Source organism: Fundulus heteroclitus, chromosome 4 (genome assembly GCF_011125445.2).
Source record: "Fundulus heteroclitus isolate FHET01 chromosome 4, MU-UCD_Fhet_4.1, whole genome shotgun sequence".
Lineage (NCBI taxonomy): Eukaryota > Metazoa > Chordata > Actinopteri > Cyprinodontiformes > Fundulidae > Fundulus > Fundulus heteroclitus.
In genome coordinates, this window is record NC_046364.1 from 38,825,677 (window position 1) to 38,842,423 (window position 16,747).

Consider the following 16,747-nt stretch of genomic DNA (forward strand, 5'->3'; position numbering starts at 1 on the left):
GAACTATAACAGAGGCAGAAGACGAGTATTAAGAGACTAGTTGAGCTGAGGTGCAGCCTTAGCAGAATAATCCCCCCTTTCTATAGCAAACCCACGGTTGCTAGGCAACTTAAAATACGAATAAGCAGGGGAGCATCCTGCGAAAGAGTCCATCATTAATGGATGAGCAGCAGCACAAATCACACCCAGACACGCGGTTTGGCTGAGCTTCACTCATTCCACTGTGACCATCTGACATCTCAACGCCGGCCAGATAAACTGGCTGGGATACCTGCGGCGCTAGTGACCGCACACGTCAGTGTGTGTGTGTGTGTGTAGCAGCACTAACAGCATGAACAACAACAGGCCAAATCCCACCCCATTCACCCAGGAAGCAATAGAGGGATTACAGAGCATATCGGCTTGCTGCGTGTCTTTGGGCATAGATCTTTCACTTTTCACAGTCCCGGCAACAAACGTTTCATGGTTCACACAACAGCTCCGGTCAAATCTCGTTTTTCCTCAAAACACTCTGCCTTCTGTCGCCCAAACAGAGTGATGATGTTCCTTCAGGTTCTCACCTAACAAGGAAAAAAAGAAACCATGTCCTCTTTTCCCCTCCCTCTGCTTCTGACTTCAAAGAACTGTCAGGACGGAGCGGGAAGCACTGCGAGGGCTTTGAACGTGCCTGGGTGAAGGACTGATGGGGCAAATACTGTATCTCCAAGCTGCATTTTAATTTTGTGAAAGTTACAAGACTGGGCGAGGTGAGCTGTACTAAAACTAAATCAACATTTCACTTCTGTGGGCTTCAAACCCTGACGTTTTTATTTATGCACGACTGAAGAAAGAGGTCTCACCTTGGATAGAGCCCCACTCCCACCTCCTGCAGCTCCCCGTCACTGATGGTGAAACAATTACACGTCACCTTAAGGAGAAATAGGAATAAAAAAAAGGGGCGAGACAAAGGAGAGAAAGTAATTATCAGTTAAACTGCTGCAGGGAATCAACAATACCTGTAACCATCTGTGTTTTCTCACAAAGCTCTGGTATCAGCAGCACTTGGCATGAAACCTGGCATGCAGAGATGCAGGTGTTTAGATTGTTGAAAATTACCACCAGGTTTTTTCTGAATAGCAACTCTGTTTAGAAGAGAAAAGTTTTTTGAAATTAAGAAATAGCTGAAATACTTCTCATAAGCTGTATTAAACAGAAATGTTTCCGTAATTATGGACCACTATGCATATGGAGGGGGAAAATGGGACAGCAAATGAGAATAAAGAAAACCAGTAAAAAAAAAAAAAATCTTAAAAAGGGCCCATGACAACAAATTTCATTTTTCTAAGGTTTTTGGGAGTAAAATGTTATCTGTTGTGCACAGATGAGGCCGTGTGAATGTCAAAACTGAACACCAAAGCACCTGCTCAGGAGTGGTCAGCTCTGCTGCTTGGCTCATAAACGGTCAGATCAGAAAACGTGTTTCCTTTCTACGTATTCATATTCTCCAATCAGAGCACACCACCAAGCCGCCCCCCCCCCCCCCCCCCCCAGCTGATAGTCCTGCTCTGCATCACGTTAGCATGTCTGACAGCTTCACAGAGAGAGCGCGGAGGAGCAAGCAGCCCCAGATCAGCATACTTGTATCGGCTCGGACAGGAGGCAGACGCCACTGAAGCCGCGGAGCACAAATATCCCATATTCAACCTCAAACTAACTTCACAGCGGTTGCTAAAAAGGGGAGCTGATATGTCCGAGGGTGAAATTTCCACTGACTCCCGAAGGATGAGAGAATCACAGAACAGTTGCAGAAGTTCATTTATGAGGACTTTACTGAAGACTGTTTCCTGTGGGGGAATTCAAGTCATGGTTTTTGAACAAACTGATTTAAAAAAAACTAAACTTCTGTAGCAATACAGAAGGTGGCGACCACAACACTGTCATTACCTGTAAGTTTATTTCATTTCTAAATGCTGTCAAATGTAAGAAAGGTGTTTGTAACTAAAAAAAAACTGGTTGACTGAGTTAAGCTAAACTGCTGCCAGCTGCATAATTTTCCTGTCGCTGCCCGGGCTTCTTCAGGTGGGTTCGCTCTCCACCGTGGTGACAGTGATGCAGTTAATTCTTTTCAAAATAAAGTCGTGAATAAGTACAAATCCTGATTGCATATACACCCTCAGGACTTGTGTATGTGACCCTGCCACAGCACAACAGGGTGATCTACAGTGTGACATACCAAAGACGTCAGAGACGAGTCAATTACCCGACCAGAGCTCCCAAGCAACAGGCCAGAAATTTGGAACCAACAAAACAGATTTCATTAAACTTGGAGAAACGGCACATAGATGGCTTCATTATTTTCAAAAAGTTGGACAGATTATAGACACACAATCAAATAAAATGAAGTTACAGAGATAAAACCTTGAAATAAGGAAATAACCCCACTATCTTTGATGTTCCAGCTCTGAAGAAGCTCACGTTCTTCAGTGTGTCTCCGTGCTAAAGTAGGTTTGAAAGTAAAACTTTGGTCATATTAGCATTCACTCAATGTTCAGCCTGACAGATAAAAATGCAGACATTGAGTGGGAGGGTTAGGATTTACAGTGAACTACAAACAAATATTTTCCACTCCGGCTCATTTTCACATCAAAACCACATTGTTCAATGATTAGATGTGAATCTGCAGCTCTGGCAAACATAAGTTGCCTCAGACCCCAGGGGAGCTGAGAGGTTTTCTATAAAGTTTTTCGAAGTTTGACAGAATCCTTCAGTTTCCACACAAACACTTTGTTGTTATTCAGTTTTCCCTCAGATATTCATCATTTGTGCCCCAAAAAAACAAAGAGAGGAGATGAATAAATCAAATAAAGGACTACATGTAATGTTTGTCTTAAAGTAGAGCTTTAATTTGTTGTTTAGATCTGTTAAAGCTCAGAACATCAATTAAACTTACTGCCAGGCCTCAGAAAATCACCACATGGAGGTCGGAAAACTACTGTAGTGAGGTAAATGTTTTAGCTGGCAACGAGTTACCTAACCCAAACTGGAGGAAAAAGGAGCTACTTTCTCCTTAAACAACAGCGCTAAAGAACACATCCTCAGGTGATGGAAAAGATGCAACTCTCTTTTAGAAGATTCAAAATAAAAAAGAATCATTCTACGTCGAGTAAACAAAATAATTTGAGACTTCTGGATTTAGCAACATGAAAACCACCAATGTCTCTAAAAAGAGTGTCTTTAAGGATAATCATGTGGTTGGAAAAGCATCTTCAGTGACTGTGATCTTTCAAGTGTTTGGTGAAAGCTAAGTTAGAAATACAGCCAAAAGAAGAACTGAACAAGTTTCCACAAACACACTAATGAGACAACTTTGATTTCCTGAAGTTGAGGTTTGTGGAGCACAAATCCACTCTCAAACCTTAAATAACAGAGTTTATACGGCTGTCATTTTTCATTTAGACAGTTATTTACAAAGGAGTTTATAGCTATTTACACTGGAACCCAAGTTGGGCTTTTACAGATCATTTATGTGAAACACATAATGCAAAAAGCAAAGTGTTAAGCATAAGGAACCAAAATAAAAAAGTGGAATATTGTTCACTTGACAACAAATATATGTGCATTAAATAATTACTCTTTGGGCGGCACTCTGGACCAGTGCCTAGTGTTGTTGCCCTGCAGCAAGAAAGTTCCAGGTTCAAATCCATGCCTAAGGTCTTTCTGGTTGGATTTGCATACAGGGGTCTACAACCTAATTTCTTGTTGTCTGCATGTCCACGTCTTTGGAGGAACATCATCCCTTCCTGTCCTCTCCCTTTTTGTTTCTATTCTTCTATGGGTAGAAACCAACACTCTTCACTATTTAGTGATTTATGTTGATCTTAATTCATGACCTTCAGTTAATTTATCCCAAAACATGCCACCTTCATTTATAAAATACAACGTGCTGTACACGTACAACTGACAAAACAATAGGGTTAAAATAGACAAGTTACACACAGAGAAGCTAAAATAGACAAATAAGATAGCTAAAATAGAGTCAACCCCTGAGTATGTGCTAAAGGTTTTAATAAGAGTCTTAAACTCTGAAAGAGAGGAGGCCTGTCTGACATGCAAGGACAGATCATTCCACAACTTTGGAGCGCCTACAGCGAAGGCACGATATCCTCTTGGCTTCCACATGGATTTAGGTACATTGAGAAGCTGCTGCTTAGCAGACCTAATTCAACCCATATTCTGTTAGCTATAGTTGTATGTTGGATAATCTTGGGGAGTTAAGTGTGTTTTCTGTTTCTGTGTGTCAGAATAAGCAAAGTTTGACCCCACTCCCCCCTAAGGTAGCTCTGCAAGTCATTCACAACTCAGAGACTGGAAACCACCGATTAGATATTCTATTACATCCATGTTTTCTACCTTTTCTCTGGGTACTTAGGAATCCTCCCACTGTCCAGAAACATGGCTATTAGGTTCATCTGTCTTTCTGACTTGCCTTTGGGCATGAGTGCTTGTGTGCATGCACAGAAGCTAACTATGGATAACGTTTGGTACATAACAATATAAAAGAAATATTCCACTAAAATATTCTGTGTTACTGTGGCAACAGCTTCATCAGTTTCCTCGCAGAGATCTCCCGTCTTTCACTTTCCTTTTGTCCTGTTTTGTTCTGACGGGTCATACAGCTCACTTTCTTTTTTTTTTCTCAATCTGCAGTATTCTCCTGTTAGTTAGCAACACCCAAAAAGGTCAGCCTAAATATCTATACATCCTTTTCTCCACCAAACCATATCTGATTTCAACATGTAGGCTTGTTTACACGTCTCTCTTTAGCCTAGGCATGTTGTGCTGTGGTTAAAGAGGTTCTAACATTAACTGGACCAGAACTGTCCATCTCCCCACAACGGTCCTGTGTCCTGTGCTGATTGCTATATGCACAGCAACATTATACAGTTTTTCATATTTTACACCCAACAGTTTTTATTTTTATTTTAATCTTTTACTGTTTTGTTTCCTAATCTTTTCAGTTTAAGGAATGTGACAGCCGGTAAAATTCTTCACCTGGTGTCCATAGCATATGCTGAAGCGTGTTCAGCACCACTATCCTCAACATTTCCCCTACATTTACGACTGCAGTTTATTACTTCAGCAATTAGCTGAAGTCATTTGTCCTTCTACCAACAACACCTGAGTGAAAAACGAACCAGAAAAATAATTGAACCTTCTCCTGCTTTGTGAGCATTACTTTAAATTTCGCCGTCCTCTGCAGCTTCTGTCAATTTTAACTACGGCTATAAACAAGGCATAGTGGTAAAGGGCTAATTAAAGCAACATACCTTGGTCAAAATCATTAAAACCTACATTTCTTGTTGTGGACAAAAAGATTTCATTAAATTAGCACAAAAAACAACTAAACCTGATTTGCTTTACTGACACTATGGCTGCACATGGTACTGCACTGATGGATTCATCCAAACATCCTCTGTGTTGAAGAGGTCAAACAATACTTAACGTAACTGCATAGACGAGCGAACATATCGCCCATCTGTAACCATGGTGATGGCCATCTCCTTCATGCAATAAGAGCCTCCAACAGTTTACCTGTTTATTTATAACCTGCCTGTTAATAATGAGAGCCCTCCACAGATGTGAAGGGAGTTCACATGAGGTGAAGCCGGTGAATTGCTAGTGAGGAGGGACCAGGTCTGGAGGAGGAGAGACGAAAGAGTCTGACAGGCTGCTGTCTATCTGCCTCAGCTGAATGAGTTCAGCTCTACGTAATAAATAAGAAAACCTCTACAACAAATAAAAGTGGGTCCTTAGGAAGAATGGCAACCCTGGTATGATTCAGACAATATCAAAGTTACTGTGGAGAATTTGCCATTACTGCATCTGAACAAAAGACGCCAATGCAATCATCTTATCATTTTAAAGGTTTTCTTTAGAAATGCTTCAGACGGCGTCAGTCTCGGCACCTATTAATTTGTTCGCTTAGTTATTTTTTCAGCCTGTCATAAACAATATTCATGCCGATTAGCTTTGGATGAAATTTAGAGACATTAAAAACATTAGCGAGAGGAACAAAGGCAGGCGAGCCAGGGTGGAGTGTGAAGAACAGGCGAGTGACGTGGAGAATAGGATCAAACATGTCAAATCCTGAGCCGAGAAGGAGAAAAACAACGACATACTAATGGCGTCATGTATGTCTGATATATACTGCAGCTCTTAAAAGTCAACACACCCCTGTTAATGTCTCAAACATTCGACGCTGATCAATCATTTCCAAACTATGTCCATGTAGCTTCATCAATACAAAACATTACCTTGGAAGAAATGCGTATTACTTTCATCGTTGGCTCTCATATTAAAATCATTGAACTCTAAAAGCACCTCGTACATGTTTAACTGCTTCCTCAATAGAAATACAGAGGCTAAAATGACAACACTAAACACAACAGCTCATTTTAAAATCCAATCAGATTAAGGATTGCGGGTCAAAGCGTAACAAATATCTAGATGACATTCTAAAAACATTTTTACCCACAAAAAATGTCCCAGTGGATGGGGGGGATTCATGGATAAGCAAAGTAGATGTTGCCATCTAATAATGATGTGTTGGGTTGGTTTGCTTTGTCCTGTCAAGCCAGTTAAAAAAAATAAAATAAAAAATAAAAAAAACTTTTGACGGGAGGATTTAACTTTAAGGTAGCTGGAATTGGTTCAATTACTGTCACTCTGGAAAAACTACAAAGCCCATCAGACCAAATCAAAGGCAACATATCTGTGTGTGTGTGTGTGTGTGTGTGTGTGTGTGTGTGTGTGTGTGTGTGTGTGTGTGTGTGTGTGTGTGTGTGTGTGTGTGTGTTTTCTTTGATAAAGTATTCATGACCTAATCACAGTACTTTCATCTCTCCATAGACAGGCAGAAAAACATAAAAACACAAGCCTAAACATCATATTCTAGTCGAGTTTTCCTGCTCAGACAGCATCCATTAGAGCCAGGGTAAACTTTAAGGTGGTGGTGTGTTTTTTTTCTATTATTTTTATTTATACACTACTGAACACATCTGAGACATGACAAAAATAAATGTATGTATCATATATCAAATAGTATTACTTTACAGTTATTGAATACAACTTCTTCTTAATAGTTATTTCAATGTTTCTTTGCAGGTGCTCATCAATAAAAGCCTGATTAGTGGATGCTTAGATTTGGCAACTTATAATAGGATAGATATGAAGTAGAAATATCCTTTATTTGTCCCGCAGAGGAGTAAATTCAGGAGTACCAGCAGCAAATATCTTTAACTCATTGAAGCTTGGGAGTTGAGTTTAATTTAAGGCACCACTCTTTAAGATCCGTAACTCTAAGTACATAATTCCCAATTAAACCTCTGGTCCTCTTTATAAAAGTTCCTGATGTTAAAGTTTTATCACTATAAGATTAGATTTATGAAACATTCTTCCATTTGAATTTGATTAGTTTTCAGATGTAGTAGTGAAGCACTGTTACATTTCAGTGAACTCAGCACTTCCTGTCATAGCACTGATATCAATATCCAAAACTGACATCATGCTTAAAGTCTTCTGCATATTTCAGGGATCTTTTCTAAAGTAATAGACAAACTCCCGAGGTTTGACCTTTACGCCATTTACCCGTTTATCTCCAGGTCTCTTCTGAATGCCATGTCTGGGATGATTAGATGCTTTCTCCGTGACCCATCATTAGAATTGACTTATTAAACCACTTGAAATAGATAATATGAAAATGTTTGTATTTTGTTGGTTAGTTTTTATTACAACTGAAAAGTGTGGAGATAAAAGTGCATGCAGTGGACTTTAAAGGCTTGAAAAACTAAATTAAGAAACACAAATGTGTTTTAGGTTAAGTAAATTGAAAGACTGACATGTCTAAGGTGGTAAGAAAATCATTGGGTGGACATTTTCTTATTATAATTTTCTTATTATTATTTTTAAAGGTCCCCTTAAGGAATTTTAAGTAGATTTAAAGTATTTTTCTTTTATTTATCCAACAGTTAATTCAAGTTTCTTTCAAGCTGGGTAAAACACAATACATAGTACAGTTTTGTTTCCCACATATTGTTTGTTCCCAGTTAGTGAAATTTAACATTCTCATTAGGACGATTTCTTGAAAATCTGTTTTGTTTTACAATAAAAACAGGATATTTTATGAATTATGTAGGGATTAGCAAACTTCAGATTTATTCAACTGTAGTTAGAAAATATAAATCTTTACCTAATCAGTGCTCTACAATAATAATCGCATTCAGCTAAGCAGTTAAATATCAAGGTTGTAAAATCCTTTTAATGTGGGCATTTTAATGCTCTGTTACGACACCTCAATGTGTCTATATAAGGCCAAATGAATACTACAAACACTCATTGCCTTTATATTTAAATTAAACTACAGCATGGTAGGTTGTATAACCACATGTTTTCCCATGCTGAATTGTTTTCTCTGAAGATCTGAACATTTAAAACCAATTAAGTCCATCCATTTTCTGTCTGTGGTTAATCCTGTTAAGGGCTACAGATTATCCCTGCAGTCAAAGGGTGAGAGGCGAAGTGCATCCTAAACAGCTTTCTAGGCCATCTTAGTCAACAGAGAGATAAACCATTTACTTGTAAAGCCAACTTTGTAGTGCAAATTAAACGTACTTGCATGTTTTTAAACTGCAGGATGGAATATAAATGTACATCTTTGTGAATATGTTGTGGGTGTTTAGTGCTATTTATGTGTTCTCTGATCTCTGAACTTAATAATAATTATTTTTCAAATAAAGGAAATTAAACTGAGAAGCTAATCTAGTGGCAGTAAAAGACTTTTGATCTGACTCTTGACTTACAAATTTCTGACTTTTAAAATTTCAAAGGATATCCTAGTTTTAACGTCATCCACCTATGTCTTTCAACATGAATAAATTGACTTTTGTGCAGATTTATGACTTTGACATCAGAGAATAACCATCTTTTTTCTTGTGATTAGGTTAAATTATGCTAGAAATTTCTGACATTTCAGGCATAAATTTACTCCTCCATAGCCGCATTTTTTTAATTTGATCTACAGCAACCCCAATAGTTTCTCTGATCAGCAGTGGTTTTGGCTTTGAACTCTCCAATGGAGACTTTTTTGGCCTAGTCTCTATTTATTGTAGAATAATGTACTCTGACCTTAGCTGAGGAAAAGTGAGGTCTGGAATGGTTCTCCATCACTGCATTTTTTTTGTTTTGTTTTTTTGTAGATAATTGCTCTAACTCTGGTTCGCTGGATCCCCTTAAAGCAGTGGTGTCCAAACAAAAAACTGTAGAAAGTACTCCTGGTCCAAAAAATGTAATAGTAATAATAAAAGACTAAAATCACAACAAAAATACTATACATTTTTTACTTGATCAACGGTAAACTAAACATACAATATTTTAAACTAATAAAGTAGGCTGTTTCTTTTGTTTATGTAGGAAATACATCTAGTTTAAAAGCTATTTTGTGCTCGATTGAAAAAAATAGAAAAATATAATGAATGTCTATTCTTACCAATAATACCTGGATTTTAGTCACTCTTTCTTTTAAAACACTTGCTGTATTTAGCCAAGTTTGAATAAATCAAAAGCATACGTTGCCTTTTTTGATCATAAAGAGAAGTCTCCATCTCCATCAGGCACCAATAATGGATGCTAACCCGGAATCAATGCTGGCAATGCTAACAGATTCCTGACTCGCCATTTGGGGGAGGGGGGGTCTGTCTGACTGAGATGCTTTGTAATTGAATACAGGACTATGATGATGAAAGCATGTACTGTCTGAACCAATTCAACAGCAATGGCCATGTTCAACCCTAAGAGGGCCAGTGTCTACAATTTATCTGTAAAGAAAACAAAAAAGAAAAGTTGATTTTGGGGTGAGTTACAACTTTACATGAAAAGGAACTATATTTTTTAAATAGAGTCCATGTAACCATTTACTAATGGAAAAGCCGAAAAAGCAACCCGACCAGGAAGGAACCGCTCTGAGTTGGTACTAATGTTAAAAGGGCATTTGGTACATACAAGCAGCAGCTTGAACAGAAAAAAGTTCAGCCTCCCAGCATTAAAACAGAATGTTTTCATGTGTTCACAAACACATGTAGGCACACCTTTACATGCACAGTTTTTACAAATGTGCAGATGAATGTGACGAGGATGGAGGAAATGTGCTGTATATAGCTTACACATACAGATGCATTAACATGCTGGCTGTGATATGCGGTACATCCTTATGAATATTAGAAAAACAGTGTGAGTTCATGTTTGAATTTTTCTTTATTCTTGAAGTCTTCACAGGCAAACCCTGAACGCCTCAGGAGCAGCAAACCAGAGCCGGTCATTATCAGAACCAGAATCAGCTTCGTCTCCCAGGTATGTGTACAAATACGAGGAATTTAACTCTGGACTGTACAATGCTCACGATGTGCTTACTTAAACAATACAATAACACAACAGTGCAGTAATAAAAATCAAACACACTATAAACAAGCGGGAAAATTGAGACAATAAAGCCATGGTGCAACAACCAGAGAGCAAAGGATGCAGGAGTAAATATTATTTCCACTGTTGTTGGTATTATGTACATGCCGGAGGTGAAAGTGATGTATAGGTGACAAGGAAATACAAACAAACATGTCCACAGTTTGATGAGTGCAGGGAATGGGAATGCTGGATAATTATATATGCTGTTATATACATGAGGTATGTGGATTTGGTATACAGTACAGTGTACACAATATTAACATTAAAAAAGAACAGTAATTTTTGTTGTCAGAGTCAGCTGTTCAGAGTGATTTTTATGAAGAAAATAAAAATCTCCATTCTGAATAGATCTGGTTTCTTCAGTGCCGCCTCCAAATAAGGACAGCTGTTCATGTGTTTTAAAATGATGCCCAGTTTTCTGAACAGTAACTCCAAATCTTCTCGGTCCGCGTGTTTAAGCCGCCGGCCATTTGTTCTTCATTCCCCATCAGGGCATATTTTGTAAAATAACACATTCCCAACTGAGCCGTCAAGTCCAGCAAATGTTAGATTTAGCATCTCATTAGCAAGATAAAAATACTCTGTATTCTGGGGACTCAGACTAACAGCATTGTCTTGTAAAAGTATTCATGCTCCTGGAACACTTTCACATTCTATCACATAGCAACAACAAAGATATATATGCATTTTATTGAAATGATGTGGTAGGCCGAGCATATAACACTGCTGCAAAGATGACTGAGCACATATTTCCGTAACAAGATGTGCAAGGCAGGCAGAGGCTTACCCCAGCTGTACCTGCAGCAAATGGTGGTTCTACAAAGTAATTGCTGTTGGGATTGGGGGTAAAAACAGATGCAGGAAAAAAAATTAAGCAACAGTTTTGAAAACCGTGCATTGCTTTTTCTTTCGTTTCACAATTATGCGCACTGTAACATGCCAAAATGTGAAAAGGTTTAACAGCTGTGAAAACTTTTGCAAGGAAAATTATAACAATGTTCCATTATCTCTATTTTTATCATGTGTAAACCACATAATGAAGATAACGCAATATGCTAATTTCAAAAACATCTAATTTCTGAATGTGGAATCTACTCAACAGAGAGGATTACACCTTTCATTGTAACACTATAGTACATTACACAGCCATGGCACTGCATATCATTGCAATGTGATGACAGAGCTCCACACTGAAACAATCATTACTTTGCAAGTTTTACACAAAAATGCCTAACTCTGCTGTTTGTTATAAACAAACCTAGTGAGAAACCGAGTCGTATCCTTTATAATGCAAATCTAAGATGAGTGTTGCGCACAGCGCCGACACATCCACCGTCACTGCTGCCAGCAAACACGACCCCCGGAGGTCAGTCTGGTTTCTTATTGTTTCCACTTGGTCTCAGCCAGCTCCCTTTTTCCAGCTACTGATTATAGGCACAGAAACAACAAAAGAACAAAGAGAGAAACAAATGGTAAAAAAAAAGGCGAGCAAGAAATAAGGAAAACGAGGACAAATGTTATTAAAGACACATGGCTTCATACAAAACGGGAAGAGATTCACAATGTCAATCCAGAGTTTATCAGACATGCAAATGTAAAAGAGTTGGTATGGTGAGGGCAGACGTTTGATCAACCAGGTGAAATATGAACTTAGAAAAAATAGAAACCAAACCCCTGGAGGAGGAAAACTAGAGAAGCGCAGGAAGCTAAAACTTTTTTCCACTGAAACAAAAGGTTTCCAGTCCTCCCATTTGGTCTAGATTCAGCAATCGAACATAAGCATCCCCTCAGAAACGGCTCAGAAACAGTCCCAGAGACGGCACATAAAACCACCATGACCAACAGAAAAGCTTAGCCTTGCAAGGAGACAGAAGAACTGGGTCGGTAATGACAAAATGAGCAGATCATTGTTTTCACAAAGGCACTGTTTGAGGGAAATTGTTTTTCACTGGTTGACTGCTCTACCGTAGCCTGAATCAAAGGCTTTCACGGCAGAATAGTGATTCCTCTTTCCCCTCTGAGTGAGAAGGCAATCACATCCTCAGGTCTTTTCCTCCATGCATTTACTGCATCCATAAGTTTTATCTAAAGCATCCTTATTTAACAGTGGGTGAAAGCAGCAAATCAATGCCAATGAATATTTTTAATGTGAGACACTCTTTCTGTTTAATGGATACATAAAACTATTTTTATAATTACCTTTGCTATATAAAATGGAAAGAGACTTCCTCAGCTACTGTAATTATCTGCAAAACATTAGGCAATAGCACCATTATGTATGAAAAGGAGATAATGGTCCAGGGACATTGAAAACCATCCCCTCTGAAGTAGTGGAAGATATTGGGGAAGGGGGTGAGAGTTTTTGGACCGTTCAGCTGAAAGCAACAACGCATCCTGCACTTAATGAAGCTTCTCTCCATTTCCTGAGAAGAATATCCATTCATCCATTGTCTATACTCGCTTATTCGTGTAGGGCCGTGTTGGGGAGTGGTGGTGCCTATCTGCAGCAGTCATGAAAGTGAGAGGCGGGGTACAGTCTGGACAGGTCACATCACAGGATAACACAGAGACACACACAGGACAAACAACCATGAACACACACACACACCTAAGGACAATTTGGAGAGACCAATTAACCAAACAGTCATTGGTTTGGACTGTGGGAGGACTACCTGGAGTGAACCCACACCTACACAGGCAGCACATGAATACTCCATGCAGAAAGACACCAGGCTGTCGGGATTCAAACCCAGGACCTTCTTGCTGCAAGTGCAATTGTCCAGCCCTGTGTTTTTTTTCTGTTTTTGGATAGTTGCTCTCACTCGGGATTGCTGGATCCCACTTAAAGCAGTGATGTCCAAACATTTGTCACATGGGTCCTGACCATAAAGTCAAAAGTACTCCTGTGAAAAAGAAAGACAATTAAAGCCGCAAGCGGCATCGAACGGCCCTCGCAGCCAAGCGCCGCTCCGGCCTTGGCCACCGCTGGGATTTGCGCACCGCTGGCCGCCCGCCAGGATCTCGTTCATGTTGATTAGCTCAGAGGGGTAACATAGCGACTGCTAACAATAAAACATGACACTTCCTGTTGTCAGGGGGCGTGGTCTAAGTGATGTCATCATTTGACCATTGGATATTGTAGAAGACCCGATGATGATCAATCAGAAAGTTTGGTGCCTCTGTGTGTTTCTGTGTAGGAGATATAGCAGTTTTTCCTGTTGTCAGGGGGCGTGGCCTAAGTGATGTCATCATTTGACCATTGGATATTGTAGAAGACCCGATGATGATCAATCACAGAAAGTTTGGTGCCTCTGTGTGTTTCTGTGTAGGAGATATAACAGTTTTTCCTGTTTTCAGGGGGCGTGGCCTAAGTGATGTCATCATTTGACCATTGGATATTGTAGAAGACCTGATGATGATCAATCACAGAAAGTTTGGTGCCTCTGTGTGTTTCTGTGTAGGAGATATAACAGTTTTTCCTGTTTTCAGGGGGCGTGGCCTAAGTGATGTCATCATTTGACCATTGGATATTGTAGAAGACCTGATGATGATCAATCACAGAAAGTTTGGTGCCTCTGTGTGTTTCTGTGTAAGAGATATAGCAGTTTTTCCTGTTGTCAGGGGGCGTGGCCTAAGTGACGTCATCATTTGACCATTGGATATTGTAGAAGACCCGATGATGATCAATCACAGAAAGTTTGGTGCCTCTGTGTGTTTCTGTGTAGGAGATATAACAGTTTTTCCTGTTGTCAGGGGGCGTGGCCTAAGTGATGTCATCATTTGACCATTGGATATTGTAGAAGACCCGACGATGAACAATCACAGAAAGTTTGGTGCCTCTGTGTGTTTCTGTGTGGGAGATATAACAGTTTTATGTTTTGTGGCGAGTAGGTGAACTTTGACCCCTGCTAACGCCCCTTCAAAATGCTCAAAAACTCACCGTTTTGATAACTTTTAATTGGCCATGCCTTATGATCAGACTGACGGAGTTTTAAGCCGCTCGCTCGAAATCCCTAGGACGAGTTCGATCAAATACCAATGCTGTAAACGTCAAAAATGAGGTCAAATTACGACTTTCAATCTAAAATGGCCGACTTCCTGTGATATTTGCACTATGACGTTAATTGTAAATTCTGAGCGTCTTGCTTAGATCTACAACTGTACAAAATTTCATTACTCTACGATGAAGTAAGTGAATAGCAAAGGGTCCTTTGAAAATTTCTAGGTGGCGCCGTTGAGGCATTTTTCTTTTGATTTTTGTGACGACCTTAAAATCCAAAATTTTTAAACAGTCTTCTTGCATCCGCCAAGTTTGGTGAGTTTTTGAAAATGGTAAGGCCCCCAAAAAGGCCCCTCTTTAGGGGGGCAGAATAATAATAATAAGAAACAACACAGATACAATAGGCCTTCGCAGCGCTTAGCTGCTCGGGCCTAATAAACAGTGCTATTAACTGTGCCACTGTGCAGCTCTATAAGAATAAAAGTTTCTAAAAAACACCACATAACATTATTAATGTAAAATTAAATTTCTCATTTTTTACGTTTATTTTTTTCCATATTTGTTGTTCTATTTTTAAAATTTTAATTTATTAAATATTTATGAAATGTTTTTTGTTAATTTTATTTAATGTTTGTTCTTTGTTTTCATTTTTTTTTTTTGTAAATGTAATGACCTGTGATGATAAGGTCCATTTTGGTTTTACTCGAATTGCCATGACAAAGGGCATTTTACAGATCCCTCCCCCTATCTGTAGTGAGCATTTGATCTATTTTGTGGCCACTTCATCGTTTAGAGCTTTTCTTCCTGAAAGCATAAAGTCTGATGTATGACCTAGAGCAGAGGTCCCTAAACATGGCCCTCATGGGCCACTGTCCTGCACGTTTTAGGTATTTCTCTACTGCCACACCCCTGACTTAAATTACCAGGTGATTAACATAATCCTGCAGCTATTGATGGCATACTGAGGAGGTAATGCAATAATTTCAGTGTATTTGAACAGGGACACATCCAGAACATGCAGTTTGGGAACCAATGATGTAGAGCATGCGTTAAAAAAAAAGAAGCCAGATTGCACTTCACGGTTTGTGTTTTCTTTTGTTAAGCAAAGATAAGCAAGCACACATGCTGAGTCTGTTTAGTCCCACCATTCAATGTTGCTGTAACCTCACAGCAGCTAAAAAATTAGAAGCAAAGTTTTCTCTTACAGTAGTAATTTTTAAAGGTTTTATGTACACACAAAGGTTTGTGGCTCAATCTCAAAGTACACTCATGGTTAAAATAAAGCACACTGTCTTTAAAGTGTACATTTTTTGTATTTGGATCAACAGGATTTAAAGGCATATTTAGTTATTTTTAAATTAACCTTTAATTTTTCACTCACTCTTCATCTTTGGTCAGTTTTTTTTTTTACTTCAGCTAGGTATTGAGTTAGTATTGAATTTTAGAAGCTGGTAGAAAACAAACCATTTCTATATCAAAACTGAACAATAAACAGAGGTTACTCTCAGAGGCTGCTCTCATTAACAATAAACTAGATGCAGCTTATGAGGATGCACTGAATATAACTCCCATATTCTTCAAGCACAGCCAAAAGGTCCAAAGCATTTAAGAAGGTCATTATCACACGAACCACATTTACCCACTTAATAAGGATGAGCAAATACGTCAACGGTGACAGAATAATGGCTTTGCCCTCTCACTGACTTAGATTGTGTTGAAGATGTGTGGGTCCTACTAAAACTTGAGAACAGCAGATAATATGAATGTGAATAGATGGAAAACCAACAGGCTTGGTCGACTAAAACACAGTTAAAGGGATTTTAAAAAGTTGTTGTGTTTATAATAGAATTTCACAGAGTTAAAAATGCCATCAGTTTGTGCCGGGTGTGATTTTCTAAATATATCATGGTGTCAAAAATCAATCAGAGTTTCTACACAATTTAAAGTCAAGTTTCTCTGCATTTGCCTCCTCACAAAAATCTGAACTTACATAAAAATATCATAAATTAACCACAGAGATGGGGTATACAATCGTCCCGATTTCCATTGATACTCAGTTTACACTAAAAAAAATAAATAAAAATCACTCTATTCATTCCGGATCTCAGACAGAGGCATGTAAGGAGCAATCAGAAGAATAGTTGACCAAAAGCCAAGGGCCGCTTGTGTAATTTAGCAGACACAACTGTTTCAAAGGAAACAAAAAGTCATGAACTAAACCGCCTTGGACTGTATGCACACTCACAACACAAG

At 38.9% G+C, this 16,747-nt stretch overlaps 1 protein-coding gene across 1 annotated transcript in view; it reads right to left on the minus strand.

Moving 5' to 3' along the window:
* smyd3 (SET and MYND domain containing 3) overlaps positions 1 to 16,747 on the minus strand; it is a 101,401-nt gene that overhangs the window by 27,651 nt on the left and 57,003 nt on the right. Inside the window, exon 6 of the mRNA XM_012881543.3 lies at positions 840 to 907. Within this exon, the coding sequence (XP_012736997.2) occupies positions 840 to 907 (68 nt within the window). The remainder of the gene's footprint in view (positions 1 to 839; positions 908 to 16,747) is intronic.